This window comes from Haliaeetus albicilla, chromosome 13 (assembly GCF_947461875.1).
Source record: "Haliaeetus albicilla chromosome 13, bHalAlb1.1, whole genome shotgun sequence".
NCBI classification, from domain to species: domain Eukaryota; kingdom Metazoa; phylum Chordata; class Aves; order Accipitriformes; family Accipitridae; genus Haliaeetus; species Haliaeetus albicilla.
Window position 1 is genome coordinate 24,427,072 of NC_091495.1, and position 21,298 is coordinate 24,448,369.

General features: G+C 45.9%; 1 protein-coding gene across 10 annotated transcripts in view; it reads right to left on the reverse strand.

The window, feature by feature from the left end:
* Positions 1–21,298, reverse strand: part of VIT (vitrin) — a 56,710-nt gene that overhangs the window by 8,042 nt on the left and 27,370 nt on the right. For 2 of the 10 annotated variants that reach the window (XM_069800522.1, XM_009914615.2), the window contains exons 7-14: positions 20,722–20,802; positions 18,753–18,959; positions 18,046–18,096; positions 13,070–13,108; positions 12,912–12,968; positions 12,211–12,273; positions 7,497–7,544; positions 1,933–1,995 (exon numbers count right to left, since the gene is read on the reverse strand). In XM_069800522.1, the coding sequence (XP_069656623.1) occupies positions 1,933–1,995; positions 7,497–7,544; positions 12,211–12,273; positions 12,912–12,968; positions 13,070–13,108; positions 18,046–18,096; positions 18,753–18,959; positions 20,722–20,802 (609 nt within the window). The remainder of the gene's footprint in view (positions 1–1,932; positions 1,996–7,496; positions 7,545–12,210; positions 12,274–12,911; positions 12,969–13,069; positions 13,109–18,045; positions 18,097–18,752; positions 18,960–20,721; positions 20,803–21,298) is intronic. The other 8 variants (XM_069800525.1, XM_069800523.1, XM_069800524.1 and 5 more) reach the window with 8 other exon arrangements.

Here is a 21,298-nt window from a genome sequence, read left to right on the forward strand (position 1 = left end):
TTGTGTGTTGCCTCTCTGGGCTGAAAGCAATATTCTCAAAAAGCTACACCTGCACCCAAACAAACTCTTCCCTCTGATTACACAGATGAACCTCATTTTTGTGCTTCTGCAAATGCTGTCTTCATCACTGCCAGCCTGCTTTTACATGTCTGCAAGTTGGTGGCAAAACATTCATCGGTTGGACTGCAACCAGGAGCGGGATCAAAATTTGGCTTAACTAGAGTGCTAATTAACATTTTTCCCCCTCTGGCGTCCGGGTCATCCCCATCTCTTGGTTTCCCTCCGATGATGCCTCCTACCAATCAGACTGTCCAAAATAGTGTGTTTTAATCATTAGGTAGCCCAAAGGCTACAAAGCACCAATTGTTCTTACTGGCTTATGCAACTGCCTCCCGTCTCATTACCTTCAATTTTTTCTCCTGTAGCTGTCTATTTTTCTAATTTTAATAATGCTGAATTATAGAAGCGTGACTGAGAACCGTGTTCATTCACAGCAGATCGTGAGGCAAGGCCGGGAACCCACAACAAATAATACCTCAATTAACGGCCAAGTTTTCCTGAATTTCCTGTCCTTCAGAGGGAGCTACACCATGTGGGCTATATGTGGAAAGAGGGGAGTTTGTTAGCCAGCAGGGTCTGGACATGCAAAGATGTACGTATGCTTATATACAGACTTAATTTCGGGGGAGGATTCAGATAACAGGAGTATTTTGGTGCTGGGATATTAGTGGGACTCTGCAAAAGCACAGGCTAAAAGGTAATCTGTAGGGAGCTGAGCACTTTCTGATTTGCAGGGAGGCAAGGTCTGACTTACAGCTTTTATGGTCCTAGAAGTTATCAGTGGGATGAGAGTTTTGATTCTGGTGTGCCTTAACTCAGTTCAACTGCTGGAAACACAGCTGTGCTTGCCTGTGTCTGCTACACTGAGCTCTGCTTTCCCTGCAGTGCAATTGGGTCTGTAGGGCAGATCCTTCCCCTTTTCTTCTTCTTTCCCTTATTTCTCTATCAGTTTTAGGTGTATTTGACACCTTTGGTGGGGAAAAAAATACTTTTAAGTATAAGGAGGCGTGCCTGGGAACATACAGACATTTGGTTCAGTAGTTAATGTAAAGAGTCCTTGAAATGCCAGTTCTGCGAGAGACAGCGTTCAGCTGCTGGAGGATGGGCAAGAGAGGACCCAGGCGCTGGTGGGAGGGTGAAGCGCCTTCTCCAAGGGTGGCTTCCCAGGAGGAGGGGGCAGATGACCCCATCTCTCCACTCACAGCTTGCGTTCTCTTTCTCCCTCTACTCTGGGCCCCATCTAAAGATGAGTTAATGGGCAAATCTGCCTTTAATTATAAAGGGCTGTAGAAGATTTCCTTTTCAGAGCAGGGGACCCTACATCTCCATCCATGGACTGAGGGATCCGTGATGCTCCCTCTGCATTCCCTCTCTCCTTGCTGTGACAGGCACTGGGTCCCTGTCTCAGGTGGTTTCCTTCCCTCCCACCCACTGCTGGGGGAAGGGTGCCCACACTCAGCATAGTCACGGGAGCCTGCTCTGGTCAGCAGAGCTCGCTTATCTAACCCTGGCTGCAACACACTGGTTTGCTGTCCTCCACCATCAAAGTCCCCGAATGAAGCTCTGCACCCCAAGAACATGGAGCTGATACTGCCCAGCAAAAGGTAGCAGTGAGCAGCCACCATCTCCCTGCCCAGGTAAGCTAAATCTTGGCTGTTATTTCCTTCCCTGTAGAAGCAAAAACCAATTATGTATTTGAGAGGGGTCAGCGGAGAATGCTCCCTGTTGCTCTGCAAGGGAAAAATGCATTCCGTGAGTTTCTTAGGCTTTCTTGAAAACTTACCTTTTGCTTTTTAATTTGAATGCATTCTAGCAATGTGTAATTAATAAACTGGTAATGCTTAATTATGAAATTAATTCTGAAGTACATACTTGGGTTCCCTTGGGAGGTGGACTCCAGCGGCTTTGGATTCAATTCTTCCTTTGAACTGAAGCCTAGAGAGAGGAAGGAAAGGCTCCATCGGTGTGTGCTCAGTGGCTGCCCTCGCTCTGGAAGGAAGCAGGCAAGGGGGTGGCTGCAGAGTGCCCCCGGCCTGAGGATTGACGTGGGAGGGAAACGAGGATGGGGAGCACATCCTTGGAGCTTACCTTTTTCCACCTACATCACTTCTAGGATAAAACAGGACTGGAGGCATTTCTAGAAGTGCCACCAAAATCTCTCCGAGTACCAACTTTGACTCCCCTTTGTGAGTCAGTCCCCTCACTGCAAGGGCTTGAGAGCAGCATGTGTAAGTGGAGGGTTCCTCAGGTGCAGAGGCTGGTGGCTATGGTGTGGGGTGGCGACCTCCCAGTGCTTTGCCCCTGAGAGAACCGGCACTGCCACCCCGCTGGCTCGCCGTGCTTCACCTGCTTTACAATGAGCTGCACAATGTCGGAAGCAGACGAGCGACAGATTTAGCATGTTGTTTTTCTGTCTGGAGAGGAAGGTACGGATGGAGACTCACCCCACCATGTTACAGCTGGGGAAACAATGCAAGCCACAGCCCCTCAGGTGCTCCTGGAGGATGGGGTTATTTTGGAAAGCACAAAAGAAACAGGGTAGATAGTGGCAGAGAGCTACAGTCAAGTCATGGGAAACAGTCTCATGGGTTGCTAGTGGATTTTAGCTGAGGCCCCAGCTGAGATATTTGGATGGTAGCAGCCTTGGGAACATGAGTTTATATCCTTGTGAGATGCACTGACTCACAGAGCATCATCAGGCTGGCGTCAGAAGGTTTGAAAATGCTGAACTTCGCTCATGACTTGAATGTCTGGTGAATCTCCTGCAGTACAGCGTCTCCCTCCCAAGCAAGGGCAAAGAGCTGTTTCTCTTCACTACAGCATGACAAGATTAAGGGGATTTAGCTGGGATAATCCTCAGAAGAGACAGCAGTTATCAGACAAGCCCCAAACCAAACGCTCACCAAGGAAGCAGTTGGTCAAAAGAACAGCAGAATGGCTTAAATCTCCATCACCAAATAAACTGAAGAAAGAATACAGACTTCAGAGAGACAGTAAAAAGGTAACTTTGGAAAATGTGAGCTTAATATAGAAAAAAGATGAGAAATTACTAGGTGCTACAGAGTTTGTGTCTCCACAGCCACCAGCCACAAGCGAGCCAAGCATGAGAGCATATGTAAAGAGAGCAGGTGGCAAAGGGGCATCAGCAAAGGTTACCACCTAAATACGACCGGAGGTGTAACAGCTCTGAGCATATGCACTGCCTAAACTGGTTGCTGAAGATATTCATGACCAAGCCATAATAATGCAGAAAACAGCCAAGAAAATGGGTGGAAATACCAGCTCCCTCCATCACCACTCCCACTTCCATTCCAGTTATGTCTAATGATCCACCCCTCATAAGGGGCAAATACAACTACTTTGAGTCCTTCCACATGCATGCTGAAAGCGGTGCATAGTTTTGGGTCAAGGGCCGAGTTTGTATTAAGTCTGAGTATGCAGTGCCTAATGTAAAGCCAACCTGATGCCTGACCCCCTGCCAGGAGGCTATAGCACGCTGCAGCATCTTCACGGGACAGAAAGGTTGCTTTGGTGCCTCGTTTTTAAATTCAGCTGCCGGTGAAGATAGTTTCTACTGCAGGGAATAAACAGACCTGCTAACGGCAGCACTGTGTGATTTCCCTCCGCTTTGCTTGTCCCCAGCCATCTGCTGTTGCCTGTCGCTAGAGCTAGGACACTAAGCTAGCTGGAGCACTGGGCTTGGCCTTGTACAGGAGCCCATGTGGTCACATAGGAATGAAACAGGTGAAGGGCACAAAGATTAATCCTGCTTTGTTTATGGCAAGAGCTAGTGATTTCTTTGTGTGTTTTGTTTGAGAATTTCCCTGGCTATGGGCTATGACCGGCTGGGTTAGGACAGCCCCAGGTCTGGTGTTGCTTTTTGTCACTGCGCACACCGTGTCTGCAGCCCCTGTGGGCAGCTTCCCCGTGCTCCTACCCGCGCTTTGGAGCAGATGCTTTCTGGAAAGGGCACAGGGGCTCTCCACCCATCCCAACGCTGACTTTTGTGCCAGAAATGCCTCACCCCCACGGTTAGTGGAGCCGGCCCTCTCCTGCCAGAGCAGGCTGGCCCCCTTCGAAGGTGGGCTGGCGAGCCAGACTTCCAGCTGGCTTCATCCCTCCTGGCTGGAGCTGTTGTCCAGCACGTTGCTGGCTTGTGCCTCTTGTCTTGCCCCTCCTCTGCACACCTGGGACGAGCCCGCAGGCAAGGAACAGGGGAGAGGGCTCCTGGTGGTGTGCACTTGCCCACAGGAGGCCCATTGGGGTGGGAGAGACATCAGCAGGGGGAGGCAGGGTGGCGGTGCTGAGGCAGCCCTGCAGGAGGGCAGGCACTGGCTCCTGACTGAGGAAAAGTGACGTTTTTGGAACAGGGCGGGACGCAGAACAGCTCTGTCCAGTGGCATCTGCTGCAGCAAACATTTCTGACCTGTCTCGGGCCTGAAAGTCTCGCTGCCAGCGACCAAATCTGCCTTTGGCCTGAGGAAGGGCACGAGGCAAATCCTGTACAGGTGCAGGTGCTGCTCGAGAGAGATAAACCCTCTGCCATGTGAGGCGCAGTGGGGCATGGGTGACTGAGGAGTATTTTAACTGAAAATACTTGATGGGAGAACACCCACTAGCTGCAGGCACAGCAAAGCACGAATGTGACCTGGGGAGACACCAGCGGCATGAGATGCAAGCAGCAGCGGTGCAGGGAGGGTAAACAGGAGAGGGTTAGAGGAGGAGGGTGAATTTTGAGCTTAGGCTGGTGTGTGTCGGTGGCTGCTCCTTGGATAAATGCACAGGAGGGCGGTTCAGCAGCCAGGCAAAGTAAAGCAAAGGAGCGGGAGCTGCAGGAGAGCACTTTGAAGGAAGTGGCCACAGGGCCAAGTGTTTCTTGCAGGCGGAGGCTGGGCCATGCACTCACATCTGGCAACCCTGCCGCTCCACCAGCAACCATGGCCTCCCAAACCCAGGAGAGGAAAACTTGCCAGTATGGTTTGGCAGTGCCCCCTCTTTGCCCTTGTTTTGCCTGTGTGTAAATGCCTGCAGGCACAGTCCCACAGATGCTTTCGGGTGGTGCAAACCAGCCCCACTGCCCAAAAGCAGAGCCCTCCTCTTGCCAGGCACCCTCCTGCCTGCTCCTGCCCCACCACCAGCTCCTGTGCCTGCCTGGTGTTGGTGGGACACAGGGAGAGGGGGGAAAGAGCGGGGTTAAACTGGGGAGAAAGAAAAAGGTTAATGATGGGCTGGACCAGCTCCCTGATGCAGTTCACCCTCTGGCCACGCAGGTGCCTGGGTAGAGGGTGGATGGGAGGGAAGATGGCTTTTTTTGCTGGCAGCACTGACTTATGGTGGGTTTATCTGATGCAGAAGCTATGGGCAACATGAGAGAGACAAAGGAAGCAATGGCTTGGACCGGTACATAGGCTCTCTTTGTCATCCCCATGGATGACAATGATTTTGTTTTTTTCTTTAAAACCTGATATAGTCAGCAGCTTGCCCTTCTGACTGTGTAGATTCCAGTACAGTCTTTAATTAGATGGGCACATAACAGTTCCTCAGTAATAGACCAAAGCCATGCTTCATCCTGCAGCCTGCGTACCACATACCTCACATGTGCCAGCTTGGTATCCCATATGTGCAGTTCTCCCCACTTGCCTTATTTGCAGAACAGAAAGTAGGTGGATTTAACACTGTTGTGAAATTAGATATTAACATGTGCCACTCATTTTAGCAACTAAATTGTACGGGGAAGCTAATTCATAGTTATCTGCCTCATGCATTTATCTGCATCCAATAAAACCTGTACTCCTTACCCAGGCATACAGCTGACATTAGCTTTGTTGGTATGGAAAACCGAAGTGTAGGCGATGCAGCACTTTTCATTTTTACTTGCCAGTGCAATTACCAGTTCTTGAAGGTTGTGGGTCAGCTGGCTGATTTGTGCTTAGTGTAACAATAAGGTCACCCACCAAATAATCTTCCCCAACTAATTGGGGAGGTGGTCAGTCTCTATGGGCGTCCCTGTTCTGCCAGTCCAATTTAATGTTCTTATTGCCATGGGAATTTCAACTCTCTGCATGGGCAGTCTACTCCATGCTAATTAAAGTTCCCTTCACTGATTGTCACAGCTGTCCATGCTGATTAAACTTCCCATTCATTTACGTAAGACAGCAGTGACTACATCTACGCCAGAAACCATTCCTTTGAAGTGACAGTCTGAATTCATCAGACTTATCACACGAGTCTACGCAGGCACTTCAGTTGCTGAGAAACTATTGATACAACATCCCTTCCCCCATGCCCAACCTCTCATTGCATTTAATGCAATCTGTCATTTTCTGCCTCAAAATACCCCTCTGCACCCCTGGCCCTAGTGCTGTAGCTTTCTCTCAGTAAGCACACTGATGGCTTAAGCTTCAGAGGATACAAACACTTCCTCTCTCTGGCTCAGATGGCTGCTGCTGGAGAAGGGAGATCTGTTCATGTTTGGGACGCTGCAAATTTTGACTCAACAGCCACCGCTGCTGACACCGGATTTGCAAGCTAACACGTATGGGCTATGCTGCTCGTCACAGCCAGTGCAAGGATTAGTCATGCCTCAGCTGTGAAGTAAGCTGAGTGTTCAAGGGAATGGTCTTTACAAGGGCCACCAGCACAGTCCTCTCGAGCAACAAAACCAGTGATGGAAAAGGCAACCTGTATTGGATGGTCCAACCCCTCGTAAGAGAGAGAGTACCCTGTCACGAATTGGCCTGTAGTTTGTGTAGTCTGCTTTCAATATTCCTGAGGAAGGGGATCCCTTAAATATTGAACACATAGAATCTGCAGCTGGTAACTGCTTCTGATTAAGGGTTGTGCAAGTCTTAGTCTCATTGCTACTTGAGCCTGCTACAAATGTAGGGTTTTTTTTTTTCCCCTTGCTTGCCAGTATTTATAAAAATGTTGTCATCTCCATATTGTAAGTTTTTAAGGCTAAAATGTCAGAAAATTCAATGATGCTCATTATTCTCTACACTCGGCTTAAACCCACCTTTTCTTATCTGCATATCTTTCCTAAGTACACTGATATCAGAATAATCTGTCGTCTTCTTCACTGATTGCAGCTCTAGACTGTGATCCCAACTGTGGCATTCCCAAAATACCTTCTTATTTACAAACGGATTTCAGTAGCTAGAACCCCTTTCCTGCAGTGTAGCTGCCAACTCTTTCCAGAGCTCATCTGTTCTGCTCTTGCTTTAGGCAGGAACTCGAGACTGATGCAAGCACAGAATAATTTTAAATACTAAGATGTAAATGACATACCTTGCTTATAATGTTAAATACTGTAATTATTCCTTAAAATGAGATTTTTATCAGCAGTGTCATGGGCCTGATGAATAGATTTAGCTTTTCCCATGTGCGATGGAAACCAACTATTCCCAGACTAGTTACTGGATGCTTTAAATATTTACCTGTGTCAAAAAGACTCAATCCAGGTTTCCACGAGTCTGTTTCCATTGCTTTCACACATGAAAGAGAAGAAAAAATATTACTGAAAATAATGGAATTACTAGAGATTACAAAGTTCTGACTCAATTTAGAATGGTCAATTCATACAGTGAATTATCATAAACAACTAGGAGCTAAGGAAATCAGTAAACTTGGAAACCTTTATGCATGCATTTCAAGCCATATTTAGGAGGCTCGTATCACTGCCTCCAGAACACTAATCTTTTTTATGATTTTAAATACACCTCTTTAGATCTGTTTTAGTCTTGTTCCTCTAAATTGCATTGATACTGAGGCAAGTATACTGACTTCAGTATATTTTTGCTGGGCTTAGGTTGTTTTCCACTGAAAATCTGCAAGTACCTCTCATCTACAGATTTCTCTATCCCCTCAGCCCATCCAAACACAAAGAAGTTGTCTAAATTTTGCTTGCAGCCTATCAGGCATGGAAAACTTCATCAAAACTTCTGCTTTCATAAATAAACCCCAAAGTGTCTTTGTTTTTGGAGCCTGCTGAAGAGCTTTCCCAAAAAGTGATGTTTTGCTCTGGGTTAGAGCCAGATGAAAGCCCTTGCAGTTGACCAGGACAAGAACAGTACCAAGGAGCACTGGTGAGATCCTTGACCCCTCACAGTCCATCTCCAGGTTTGTTCAGGGTGGTTTACAAAGACATATATCTCAGGCCCATTGAATCCATACTGCCTCCGGTGCCTGAGATTCCCTACTCAGACTGGCAGCTGGTGTGCTCTTGACTAGAGCCAGTGGGTGAACCACAATGTAAGTCTGGAAAAAGTCACAGGCTTGCCAGTATCCTCCAGCCTAGTGAGGGCACTGACCTTGTCCTTAGGTTGCCGTCCCAGCGAGGAGCTATCAGCTTCTCTTTGGGAGGAAGACTCGTTGCATGAGGCAGATGGCTGATTAAGATGTATCGTCTCCCTTAGGGTAGGAGGAATCCCATCAAGTTTCATTGCTAAGGTGATTTTTCCAGACCCCTTTCCCTCCTTATGCTGAGCACTGCTTAGACACCCTATGAAGAATCTGAAAACTGAGGAAAGCGAAGGGCTGAGAAATCAGTCATGATACACACAGAAGTTTTGCTGTGATTTTGCTTAGGATGAGAAGTAGGGTGAAAGAAGGGCAGGCTGGGGTAACGGGGAAGGAAACAGGAGGAAAGACAGGAGGAATATTCCTAGTTTAGCATCCACCTGGGCAGGGTCATTTACAAGAATTTTGTACATCCGTCAGCAGAGTCATAAGGAATCAGCAGCAACTGGAGCTAGGGGTGCTGGTTGCAGAGCAGGAGGACCCTATGTGGTGGTGCTCATTTGTTACCAGAGTGGCCAACGTGTCTCCTGAATGCTGTTACTGAGAAGAACAACAGATTTCAGTGAAACCAGCTTGTGAGTAGATAATCAAAAAAAGGTGTGCTTCACCCTCCCAGGGTAGAGAAGCGTCCAGTAACTGTGAAAAGAAAAGATTCATATGAGGCTACTTTTCAGCCAGACCAGCTGAAAAAAACAGCCAAAGAGCAAATCATGAAGACGACCCCGCACTCCTTCAGTCTTCTGTACAAATATGCTGCTGTGCGAGTTGCAGTGGAAAACGTGCTTAAAGCGGTAGGAAGTGCACGACACGTGGAACCAGCCAAGGAGCTGCGCAAAGATCTGCCCATCTTTTCTCTTCTTCATAAGCAGGGATGTGAGCTGAAGGATGCAGAGCAATGGAATGTGCCTGTCCCATGTATCACAGGTTTGCTTCTGCTGCCAGCTGATTGCCAGGGACTCACCTCAGAGCACAAACTCCCCTAACTTCTCTGACTGGTTAAGCTCAAAAAAGACAGACAGATGCTGAAAAAGGAAAAGACTGCTTTTTGTCAGTAGGAGCAATGCTGAAGTTTTTCTAGATTCACTCTTCTCAAGAACTACTTCAACTCAAATGACCACAGGTGCTCTAGTCTGTCCAAATCCCTATGGGTGGGAGCTGTCTATTGTTTCTTCAAGCAGTCTTCTTATGGCTCACACCCTTTTAAAATTTTCTGTGGTGAGAAAGCCCCTGTGTTTTCCCTCTTCATGAAGAAAAGCACTAGATAAATGCCAAGGATTTTGGGTAGCTCGCTGCAAATATGCAGAATACACAGCTGAGTGACCCATAAATCCAGGCAAGAGCTTTATTTCTTGCATGTAGTCGTAGACATGTAATGAAGAAAGCTCTCAATGAAATGCATATCTGAAAAGGAAATTATTATTCTTGTAAGTAGCTAGGGCTTTTTTTGTTCTACTTGATGATGCCCATAAAAATCAAGGGTTGATTTTTAAAATACTCCAAGACTGGTCTTTAAAAGAAAAAAAAAAAAGACACCACCACCACAACTCTTCAGTATAATGGTCTCAAAAAAAAATTCTGGGCTAAGCGAGTATGGGATTTCAAGAGAATTAATGTGCATTGTCAAGAGCTTGGAAGAGTTGGGACCTTCTGAAGCATGTGCAGTGAGACGCTGTGCAGGCAACCGGTGTGTTGGGGAGGGTGTTTTACCAGCACACCCTTTTGCTAACCTGAGCCGATGAGAAGAACTTCCTCGACAGCCTGGCCAAACCCACAGAACTGATCACTGTTGTTTGCAGAGCAGCGTGCACATGCTTGGTAGGATCAAGAAAAACAACTCTCCTTTCCAAGAAAGCAAGAACTTGTTCAGGAATTTCCCTTTGATTGTTAGAAAAATTGGCTGTTTGGAAGCAACACATCCAAGCTGCCAAAACCTGGGCTGAAAAAAAGATCAGGACTCATTGGGAATATGGCAGGTATGTGTTTGTGGGTTTTTTCCATCTTGTTCTGTGATGAAGAAAACAGAATCATTTATGATGGGAAATTTGTGCTTTGTAATCACCTTGGGGGGACCTTAAGGTGCCTTAAGCAATTAGGTGGGGTCAAACTCTGATTTGAACAAGACTCAGCACTATGTTCCCCTGCTTCTCTGGCAAAGATTCGACTAGCATGAGGATTAGCCAGCACATCCTTTGGTCCAGATGTTAGGGCTTTTCCCATTGCAGCCCTCCCAGGAAGTCAGGTCTGCCACCCCAGGCTATCCCCACCCTATGTGTGGTGTCACATAATTAGTGCATTGCCATGACCAGCATGTTTACAGGCAACATATTTGCTCTGCTGTTCAGTCCAGGAAAATATTGTCTCCCCTCTGAAGGTGGGCACTAGACTTTGAGAAGGACAAAGGGAGTCGGGGAGCACAAAAAATGTGAGATTAGAAAAAAAGAAATGGCTGTGACATCGATACGGCCAAAAAATATGAGAAAGACAAACACGGATGGAAACCAGAAAGAAGAGGAGACTGAAGCAAGGAAGAGAGGTAGAAAAGTGAGGGAACAAATTAAATCTTAGGAGGAGAAGTGTACCCATTTTAAATATGCTGCACCTAGGTCAACTACAAATTGTCATTTTGATGAGGAGATTGCTGGGTAAACTTACTTGGACGTTATTATCCAGAAAGTTCTACTGAATAATAATGTCCTCTAACCTCAGTGTCAACAACCATTTTGCTCTCTCTTGTTGCAGTACTCCTGTGCCTTCCAGCTCTCACCAAAGCCCACAGGGCCCTGGGAGCACCCTCATGTGCCACAGCCTCCCCCTTCCCAAGGGGTTTGGTTGCCTATGCTAGAGGTCAGCTCTGTCGCAGCACAGCTCTATCGCCTTGGCCCAGGCTTGGGTGCAACAGTGGAGCTGTGAGCAAGGGCTGTGTGTGAGTGAGAAAGGGCTGTGGGAGGCATCCATGGGGGCTTCCACCCGCACTGCTTGGGGACAGCACATAAGCATGCACCCTCGCCTCTGCTCCTTGTACCTGTGTCTAGTCTTGTACCTTTCTATCCTGATCCTGACCTTGCCTTGCTGGTCTGGGTCCTGCCTTAGTTGGTCAGACCTGTCTCGTCGCTGGGGACTTGCGTGGAAGCCTGGGCTGTCGGCTGGCCCTGGGTACCACCACTAGACCAGCTCTGCTCTTCTTGTTGGGGCTCTGTGGGTCTGCAGCCCTTGTTGGTGAGAAGCGGCCCTGCCTGCCTTACTGCCACCCTGGCTCCCATCCCTCACCATGCTCTGGCTGTTCCCAGACAAAATCCATCTCTGAGAAACTTGGCTGTCCTGTCAAGGGAGAGTTAGTGTTTGTGCGTGCACTGAGCGCTCTGGAGCCCTGGGAAGTTGTTGTTGGCCTTGCAGAGTGCCTGCTGATGGGGCTGCTTGCTGGTGAAGGATGGTAAATTGCACAGCCAGGGAGGAAGGGAAGTACAGATGATGTTTCTACCCTCAGTCAACCTCTACGCTGCAATCAGCCTGGAGGCTCCTGGGAGCAGAAGATTAGATTTAGCTTGATCGCAGACCTGATAGGCTGCACAGAGCTATTTTTTTTGTTTCTCATTTTGACTAACAAATAAGGAAAATTGCAAACACTGCAGTAGATGTTGTTTCCCACGGCCTGAAACAACAGCTCGCTGGGGACAGAGCTGTCCTTTGCCTTTCTCATTCAGGAAGCTGCTAGTTGGTATTCAGTGCGTGAGGCTTGCCCTGGTCCTCCTCCAGGACACATGAAAACGATCCGCAGTACTGCCTGAGGGCTAATTTGGGGTTGCTAAAACTATAAAAGAGAGCAGAAAATCTGCTGCTAGCAATCTTGCTCACCCAGGTGGGCTGGAGAGCTGGCAGCCCTCTGGAAGGTGGCAACAGGCTCTTGGCGCTGAATACCTGCGTGATCCGACAAAGAGGTGAGAGGTTAGACACCAGTGAGTGAGGAGAGAGAAGCACGAGCGCAAGGGATGCAGTGGCCCTGAACTGTCTTTCTGCACATGTTTTCAAACCAAATGGAAAAGGAAGGTGGAAACAATGAATTAAAAAAAAAAAATAAAAAAAATTTAAAAGCTGAAAGAGGTTGCAAAAGCAGAATAGTTTAAATGTTAGTAAGTGCTGCACAGCACAGCTATTCACTAGTGCACTGCAACAACTGGTAGTGGGTCCTGAGATGCTCATCATGCTCAGCGTGTGGAAACTGAAAACACGTGTCTCCTCTCAGGGTCAGGCCTTCATCCCCCAAACTTACACAGACACAAAGTTCCCCTCTCATTTTGCAACAGCAAATATTATAAAAGACCTTTATAAATGGTTTTAGAATACTCTTTTAATTTTAAGTTTAATTATTTGTTTCATTATTTTTCCTAAATGTTGCACTATTGTCACGCAATAACCCGTGTGATATCTGCTCTCACTGCATCCTGCTATGAAGGTGGTTAGGAATGAAAAGCAGTGCATTACTGCATGACTCAGTAGATGTGAGTGGTGGAACTAGCTATGGGGAGGACTTAGAGAAGGGATTGCAATGCCTTTACCTGTACTGGGTCGTAAAATATTCCTGTTACTTGCAGAGGTGGAAGTGCCCCTGAATGCTTTGAAAATATTATATTAGTTAGTACATGGAACTTAAACACAAGGTTTTCTAGTATTCTCACAATACAAATCTACTAGTTATTACTAATTTAAGACATACCTGTATTCTGTCCTCTTCCTTGTGCAGCCTGAACCTGTCCTAAGTAGACATCAAAATGGAAAAGTGTGATTTATACCATGTTTTGTTCAGGACTATTGCTACCTGGCTTTTTCACTGAGTGTTATTTTATAGCTATCAGTGTTAATGGTTCATATATAGAGAGTTTTCATTAATATACTTTCTCAGACATTAGCTATATATTTTGAGCCTGCTTAAAAAAGCATTGCCTTGCTCTGTCTGTCATATAGATTAGCCTAGTTAATGTTCCTTTCAGTTAGGAATATTTACTTTCACAGGTCTCTGGTCTGCATTTAAAAGATTTGTAGTCACTGCTGTGATTTGCTTTCCCTTATAGCTTTCCTTCTCTCATTCACACTAGTTATCTATGTTTATTTCTATTTCAGTACCATCCAATTGTGCTGGTCGTGTGAGAAAGGTTAAAGAAAGCCCCAAACCCAAAATAACCCCCCAGACCAGATACTACCCTTTCTGCAGAGAGTGAGTGGATACAAGCAAGCAGGCAGACTGTAAACAATGAGACAATGACAGAAATAACGCGGGAGAATTCATGTGTCTGAAATGTCTTCACCACGTGTACACAAAAGGCTTTTTTTAAGGTGATTGGGTTATTAAACTTCCATTGCTGAAAAATACTAATGGCTCAAAGCATTTGCAGATAAAAACCATGTCTTTAATCATGCTTTTAATTTCATTAATTATTCTTAAGAAGCTTGTTAACAAACTTATCCTTTAACAAGCCTTTATTCATTAGTTTTCCCAGAAAGATTAATTCCAAAGCCTGGTGAAATCAGTGGGAATGTTCTAGCTGACTCCTATGAACACTGGACAGGGGCTCATGAGATATTTTTATCAATATGATAACATAAATGAGATAATTTTGAATGGTTGTCTCAGAAAACAGGAATTGCTGCTCCTTGGGAACTTGATATTGCAAAATTAGGTGACCCAAACTCAAACTTTCACAGGCCACTGGAAGCCCTTTGATGGGATTTCTAGGAGCTGTCCTGAGAGAACTTGTAAACTCCAGACACCAAAGAGATCCTGTTTAAGGAAATAACAGGCTCATCTGCCAAAACTGTCAAGGCTTTTAAACTCTGTAAGCTTCTAGGTCTGCCTCCAGATGGACCATGGTTAGCACAGGCTGAGTTTTCAGGCTGTGGAGGGAAAAGTTTGTCTGTGCAGCAGTGTTGTATGGGGTTGTGCAGGGCATGCTTTCCACACAGGAGATCGGTACGTGGCAAAGAGGTGGAAGAAAATTAACTCTGAGCCTGAGAGCTCGCCTTGTTTTGGGGTTGCCACAGAAGAGTCCGAATGTGTACATAACACTGTTTAAAAGGTCGGTAGAAACACAGTACAAGAGGGTAAGGAGAGATTAGTTCAGTATCAGAAGTATTTTGTGCCACTTCTTAAATGAATTAACCCTACCCTCCACACCCCCGTTAGCAATGTGGATTTTTCTTTATGCTCCTTTTGACTGCGCTGGGCATTGGGGCTGTTGCCTCTTGCTGTACCTCCCAAAGGCGTCTTGTCACATCCCTGCAGTAAGCTGGTTTCTGCCATGGTTTTGCTGGCAGGGGCAAACACAGTGGTGGTAGTGGGGAAAGGTTGGAATCGCACTTCCGTGGTGTGCAAGACTTGTTCTTCCTTCAAATCTGAGATGCCAGTGAGCCTGTGGCACATGAATGTGTGTTCATTAAAGCAGAGTTCTGTGCAAGCTGGAGGCTGAGGCAGGACTAGAAGAAGTCTGTAACAAACTGCGGATGGACAGTCACCAGGAGAATCCCAGGAACTGGGTCAGAAATGAGAGCAGTGGAGTAGAGAAACCTTGGTTGGGAGCAAGTCCTGTAGTGAGCAGGGAGGTGTGGAGGCAGTAAAGGATGCGGACAGCAGAGAGGAATGCAATTTGGAGTGGACCTTGCAAATGATGGCAACTGATTTGAGAAGGCCAGCAGCTACTCTGTGCACAAAACATGCCTGGCCTTCTGCAACTTGGTCAGCACCTTTGATGGGCTAAGTAGTCCGGGTTAACTTGGGGGGAAAGGCAGCATCCAAAAAATAAATGCCAGCTGTTCTCCCTAGTGCCAGGATGGAGCCCTTACCCAGTGCATCCTGAAGGTATGAGCCCTGGTGGTGTGGTGCTGCTGGAGAAGAGCTTTTAATGCTTTCTCTAGCAATTGCACTACTGTTGTTTCCTCATTGTTTTTTTCTTTTTTCTCTTTACTACTATAGTAAGTCACAGCTGGGGATGAAAGCAGTGTAGTGTCCAGTGGTAGGCAGCGCCCAGGCTAGAGTCCCTGTCTGAAAAGAAGTGCAACCATTGAACCGAGCTGGGCACAGAGAGCAGGGCAGCGCCTTGCCTGAGGATGCCCAGGCACTTGCTGCCTGATGCTTGGTTGCAGCTCAGTGCCTCAGTATGGCACCAAGGATCGTGACATGGTTTATGATTGCAGTGTTCACAGAAGCACTGGATTTATTCCCAATCCTCACCTAGGGTCCAAGCAGCTGTGCAAGAAAGGATTGCTTGAAGAGCTGGGATGGGAGAGGGCAAGTGAGTTCGTGGCCCTTGGGAGTGTGCTTAGTTAACTGCTGTTGGAAAGAGGCAGAAGCTGTCATTGTATCAGAGCGTGGATGAACTTAAAGTTGTGCCCAGAGCTGCAGAGAGTTTGCATCCACTTTCAGAGCCTGCTGCCATTGCTGCTTCTCCTTCAGGGTCATCCTTTACCACATACTGCGCTGGTGAAGTGCTGCACTTGCTAGTAGGGCAGGTAGGAATAAGCTGTCAAATGTCATGTTAGTCACATTGGTGGTTTTTCCTTTAGCAGTTTTGCCACATCAAGTCTTTAAAGCAGGGGTCCTGTGATGTCACAGAGTCTCAGATACTTTTCCTGTTTCTGTATCTTTGACAAACAGAAGATAAAGGGGAAAGAACAGCAAGAGCTAGGACAGAGGAGTTTTGCCTCTGCTTTAATGCTCTAATCTGCAAGTGCTGCTTTTCTGCTTCTGTGAACTTTTGCCAGCACCAGTGGCTGGAAATGGAAACACCAGAGCTAACAGCAGCCACAGCTGTGCTCATTCTGACTGTGCTCTATTTCAAGGCTATTTACTTTTGAGGTGTCTTTTGCAGGCAGACTACCAGTGCCCTGTGAGAGGTAGGTCTGTGAGTCCCTGTGAGCCAAGATGGACAGGAGAACATTTGATTCTGTCCAGTCAAGCTAATCTCTGGTTAAGGCCAATGACATCATCAGAAACTCTGGCGCGAATAATAGGAGTAAGTCCTAAAGGCTCCTCAGACAGAGAAAACTCATAAACTGCTTTGTGTATGGTCATTGCTTCAAAACTCTATTTATACTTTCTGTATTTTTTTTTTTAGCCAGTTCTTCTCTTTTAGAATCAAGAAGAGATCAGGAGAATCCAGGAAGCCAAATACTGAGTACAGACATGCTGGACATGGTCCTAGAAATGAAGTCTGTGAAGTCAGAAGTAGGTCTCCACCAATCCTCCAGCTCACAATAACCTATCCCTAATTCCGATCACTTTAATCTTTTAGGAGTTAATTTATGTTTAGAACTTCAGTAAAGAAAATTGTGAAGAAAGATGGATCCAAATTGCAATGAAGTGACCATTGAAAGACTTGAAAAAGTGAGTGCTTTTTTATTTTTGTTTTTTTTCATTTTTTGACTAAAGGTTTGGTTTTATTAAAGACAAATACAACCTTCCCACTGATTTCAGTGTTGCCAGAACTTTACCCTCAACATGCATCTCTGACTGGGGAACCTCAAACAGGGTTTCCTAATTGCTAGTAAAGACAGTAGTGGCCTCTTCTGTGCTCAGCCTGCGGGAATAGGAAATAGAAAAGAAAGCGACAAGCAGAACCAGGTTTACAGGCACATTAGGTACTGAATCATGCAGATTCCCACTGAATTTAAACTCCTTTGAATTGTGTTGACACTTCTGTAAATCCTGCCATACACATACCTACACGTTTGACTCAGTAAGATTAACCCCTCCAGCCCCTGCCCTTATTCTGGGCTCGCAGCTATATTTGACTTAACAATGCTTTCCCTCAAGACCTGAATTGCCTGAAAGATACCTGCCCTGCCATGTGCTTGGCTCTGAATTACTTGGCAGCAGGGAGGGCTGCAGTTATGTATATGAGAGCAAAGCCGAGTGCAAGGCAGTGCAGTTATGTATATGAGAGCAAAGCCAAGCGCAAGGCAGTCAGAAATAGCAACAGAGCATAAAACCTAATGATGGCCCAGCTCCCTTTTCACTCAAAAGCAATCTTATCTCCATGCTCAGAAACTTGAAAACAGTTGAAAATATTCTTTTTTACTTGACCGCACAGCTGAGCAATTACACATTGTACGGGAAAACACCTCTAAATACTTGCATTGCAGGCTGTGGGCTGGAATGAGAGCAGGCTTCTGGATTGAGATGCAGAGCTCTGAGCAGCCACCACTCTGTTGTCAATAACACAAGTGGCATGCCAGGAATAACATCACATTTATGCCAGGCTCAGAACCACAGCCTGAGGTTTTTGAAAGAGCATTGGTTTAACATAACTCGGCATTTCAGAGCTCTCAGCCCTAAGTTTAGATGGCTATGCAGCCCTCTGCATCACGTATCTTACAACTAAATCAAGTCTCCCTTCGAGAGAGTAAGACAGAAGGAAGCAACAGGTAATCATGATTTAAACAGCACAAGCTTTGGCTCAAGTGTTGCAAAACCCAGTATTTGTCAAGGCTGAAATGCATAGATATTCACTAGAAAGGCTTCCCCAGAGCTGTGGGTGATCAGCATCTCTGACATTCAGGCCAAGCATCTGTTTTTCATTTTAAATCCAGATATGGATTCAGTCATTGAGTTTGCTGAGGCTTGAAAGGTTATTGAATCATTGCTGCCTTAAAATACACTCTACTGCATGCCTTGTGGCATACTTACTTCACCATACTTACTTGATGCTGCAGCTACCACAGATGAGTATGCTGGGTGGACACTGCTAGAACCTAAAAATAAGAGATTTTAATTTTCAGCTACTGAACCAAAAACCCCAATGTTAATGAGTAAGAATAAATGGAGAAGGAAAGATTAAAGAAAACCAGGTGTGCAAAAGTCATATGAGATGTCCTTCATAGTGTTTTAATCTTTAAAATCCAAAAGCTGTTACAAAAAAATATACTACAACTTCCATTTATTGAAAGTTATCACAAAATTAATTCTAAATCAGTCTTGACCTATTTGTTGAACTCTCAGTCCAGGCATGTGAATCGAAGAACTATTTGTTGACTCCTATTCCTGAAAATCATGACAGCATTTGGGGATGGAGAGCTTACTCCCACATGAATTAGTTTATATGCCAGTATATTATATGTAAAGATAAAGACTAGCCATAATTTTACTGCAGATGAACTCTCATCTCAGAGAATCTACATGTTTGCGTTTAGGTGAGACACACTAATTTTGTATGTATCTCAAAGGCACAACTCTAACTCCAATTTATCTGCTGGAATTAATTTTTTTATCCACTCCTAATATTTCTACACTGAATTACTGAATTAATGGTCCACTAAATCATGGTATATTCAGCTGCATGTCTTCTTCCTTAAGTTTTAGGAAAGCTGTAGGTCAGGAGGAAAGCAATGCAAACATCCATGCTACTGACCTATGTCTCTGACCCTATGCAGTCCAGGTCTAGTCTTGGCTGCAGCTGCAACTGTTGTGGTTCTGATTGTCGCAGGTGTTGTGGTTGGCTTTGGTGTTGTGGTGGAAGGATCTGTTGTCGTGGTCGTTGGTGTTGGGGTTGTGGTGGCCATTTGTGTAGCTGGTGTCAGCACTGGAGATGTCTGATACTCTTTGCGGACTGCGTCCCCTGTAGGAACAGTGACATGATCACTGCAGCTGGATGTGTGACGTGCATGGAAGCATCACTAATAGTGCTCACTGTTTAAGGCAACCAGACACTGATGTTCTCCTCAAGATGGTACAAGCATCCTCATCTGTGGAGCCGTTAGTGCCTTCATTGCTGTGGGGGTGTGTCGCACAGGTGCCTGTGTGACACAGTATTACACCGCTGTCTGGAGGGTGCTGACAACAGCCTGTTGCAGCCTTAGTGTTTCCCCTATACTTTTCTGCTTTGGCCAGGAACACCTAGCAACCTCACAGATGTCTCAGGCCTATGAAATGGTTCAACCAGTCAGTTGCAGTTTCTGTTTTGCCATCATCTTTTCTCAGTGTAATTAAACAGCTAGAAAGTCCATATAAATGGAAATCAACTGACATCTGGTAATAAAAGATGGCCATTCTGAGTCACAGACCACAATAAAATATGCATTGCCCATCACAGCACTGAAATGCTTTTGGCAGAAAGACAACTTCTAGGTAACGGTGATTCGGGGAGCGGGTCAGAGCCAGAACAGGGAGCGTTAGGGCTTTGGCTGAGGGGAGCGGGGGAGAGCAGCACCTGGGAGGTGCTGATGATTTCATCTAACTTTGACTCATCTCACAGTTGCTACTGCTTTTAAAATGCATCATCTGTTGTGAGAACAGAGACAATTCTACTTGCAAAATTTGCATCCTAAATATCCTTATACGAAATTGTTAACTTGCTTACAGTTCTTTCAAGTCATTGTCTCAAAAAAGATCCTTCATTGTTATCTTCTCCATCCACCTACAAAAAACTGCCCTAAAATATATTCCATGTTCACCTCAGTCTTGTTCCTTTCCTCCTGCCCATAGCCCTGGGGATGGCTTGACACACTGTGTATACTGAGAGGGAATGGTGTGCAGTCTATTCATTGCTGCACAGCACAAGCTTGTATTTTATTGCTGGATGTTCTCCTTTTGGAAAGCGTCGTCATGAAACTGTCTGGTGGATTAATTACCACCTAATGCTAGCCAGTGAAAAACTCAGATCTCAGACAGTTTTAATGGGATAATGCTGAAAGAGAGCTCAGAAGAAAAGCAAAACAACTCAGCTGAAAAAATCAGTGTGAATGGCTCTCTGGGCTAAACGGTGCCCTGCTCCACGCTGCTGCACTAGAAGAAAGAAGACAGAGGGCACAGTGAGTCTTCTGCGATATGGTGCTGCTGGAGCAGGGAGCAGGCACATCGGCCAGCTTTATACCCCAGGCAGCAAGGAGCAAGGAGGCTGGGAGCTAACAGTATTAGCAGAAAACCCAAGGAAGCAGTGTAGTAAGAACAGAGAAAAGATGCTGCCTTGGTACATGTTGGCTGGGTTTCTGATGGAGCCTTTAACACAAGAGGAGGGCTCTTGAGGGCTAGCTGTTCCCAGTGCTCCTGCAGGCAGAGTGCCCATCTCCCTCACAGTATCTTCAAAGGGTTTGCAGGGCACGTGCTCTGCACAGGAGATTGCTGAGAGCCTTAATGCAGGGTTTTGAAGTTCATGACATCTGAACTCACCCAAAGCACAGGCAGAAATTAAACTGAGAGTGTGCCCTCTCTTCTCTGAATTGGCACATGCTCTTCAAGCACCGTTGCAGGTGCTCACGTAATGGGGTGGGTTTGGTGGGAAAGAGGCGGTAGAGAGGAGGTTGGATGGGGAGGTAAAGCTGTTTAGGCAGTTTAGACTGGGATGGATACTGTAAAAGGGCACTGAGATCCCCAACCCATACCTTCTTCCGATGCTTTTTCTGATGCGTTAGCGGTATCTGCACTCTTTGTAGCTTTTAGGTCTTGCTCTAGCTTTTTAGGCTCTGAAGCAAAATTAAGCACATTAGGAAAGGCAGCTCTGAAAGAAAATAATTTAACTCTCCTATTTAGAGATTATCAGTCTCCAAAGGAAGGCATTCCATCACCCGGCATTAGGTAGTCAGTCAGTCTAACCAGAGATTTCTCACCAAGCAAGAAAAAGTGATGGCTGGGTGGCTCTAGAGAGTATTCACCCCATATTTTTGGTGCCAAATTTAGGCATTTTTACTGCCCAAAAGCTCCTGCCAACGTCAATAGAATTTCTGAATTGAGCAATATATATGGGCTTTTACCACTAATAAACCAATACTCATAAGATTAATGCATCAAGTTGTTGATTTTTCCTCTGAGTAACAGTGTGTCCTGAGAATCAGGATCACAGTGTGTGTAGGGTGTTTGGGGAATACCAGCTAACATACAATATTTCAGTCACTAATTCACATTCAGATGTAGTTCTTTCTTGCCTGACATTATCAGATCATCATGGGGCCAAATCCTCAA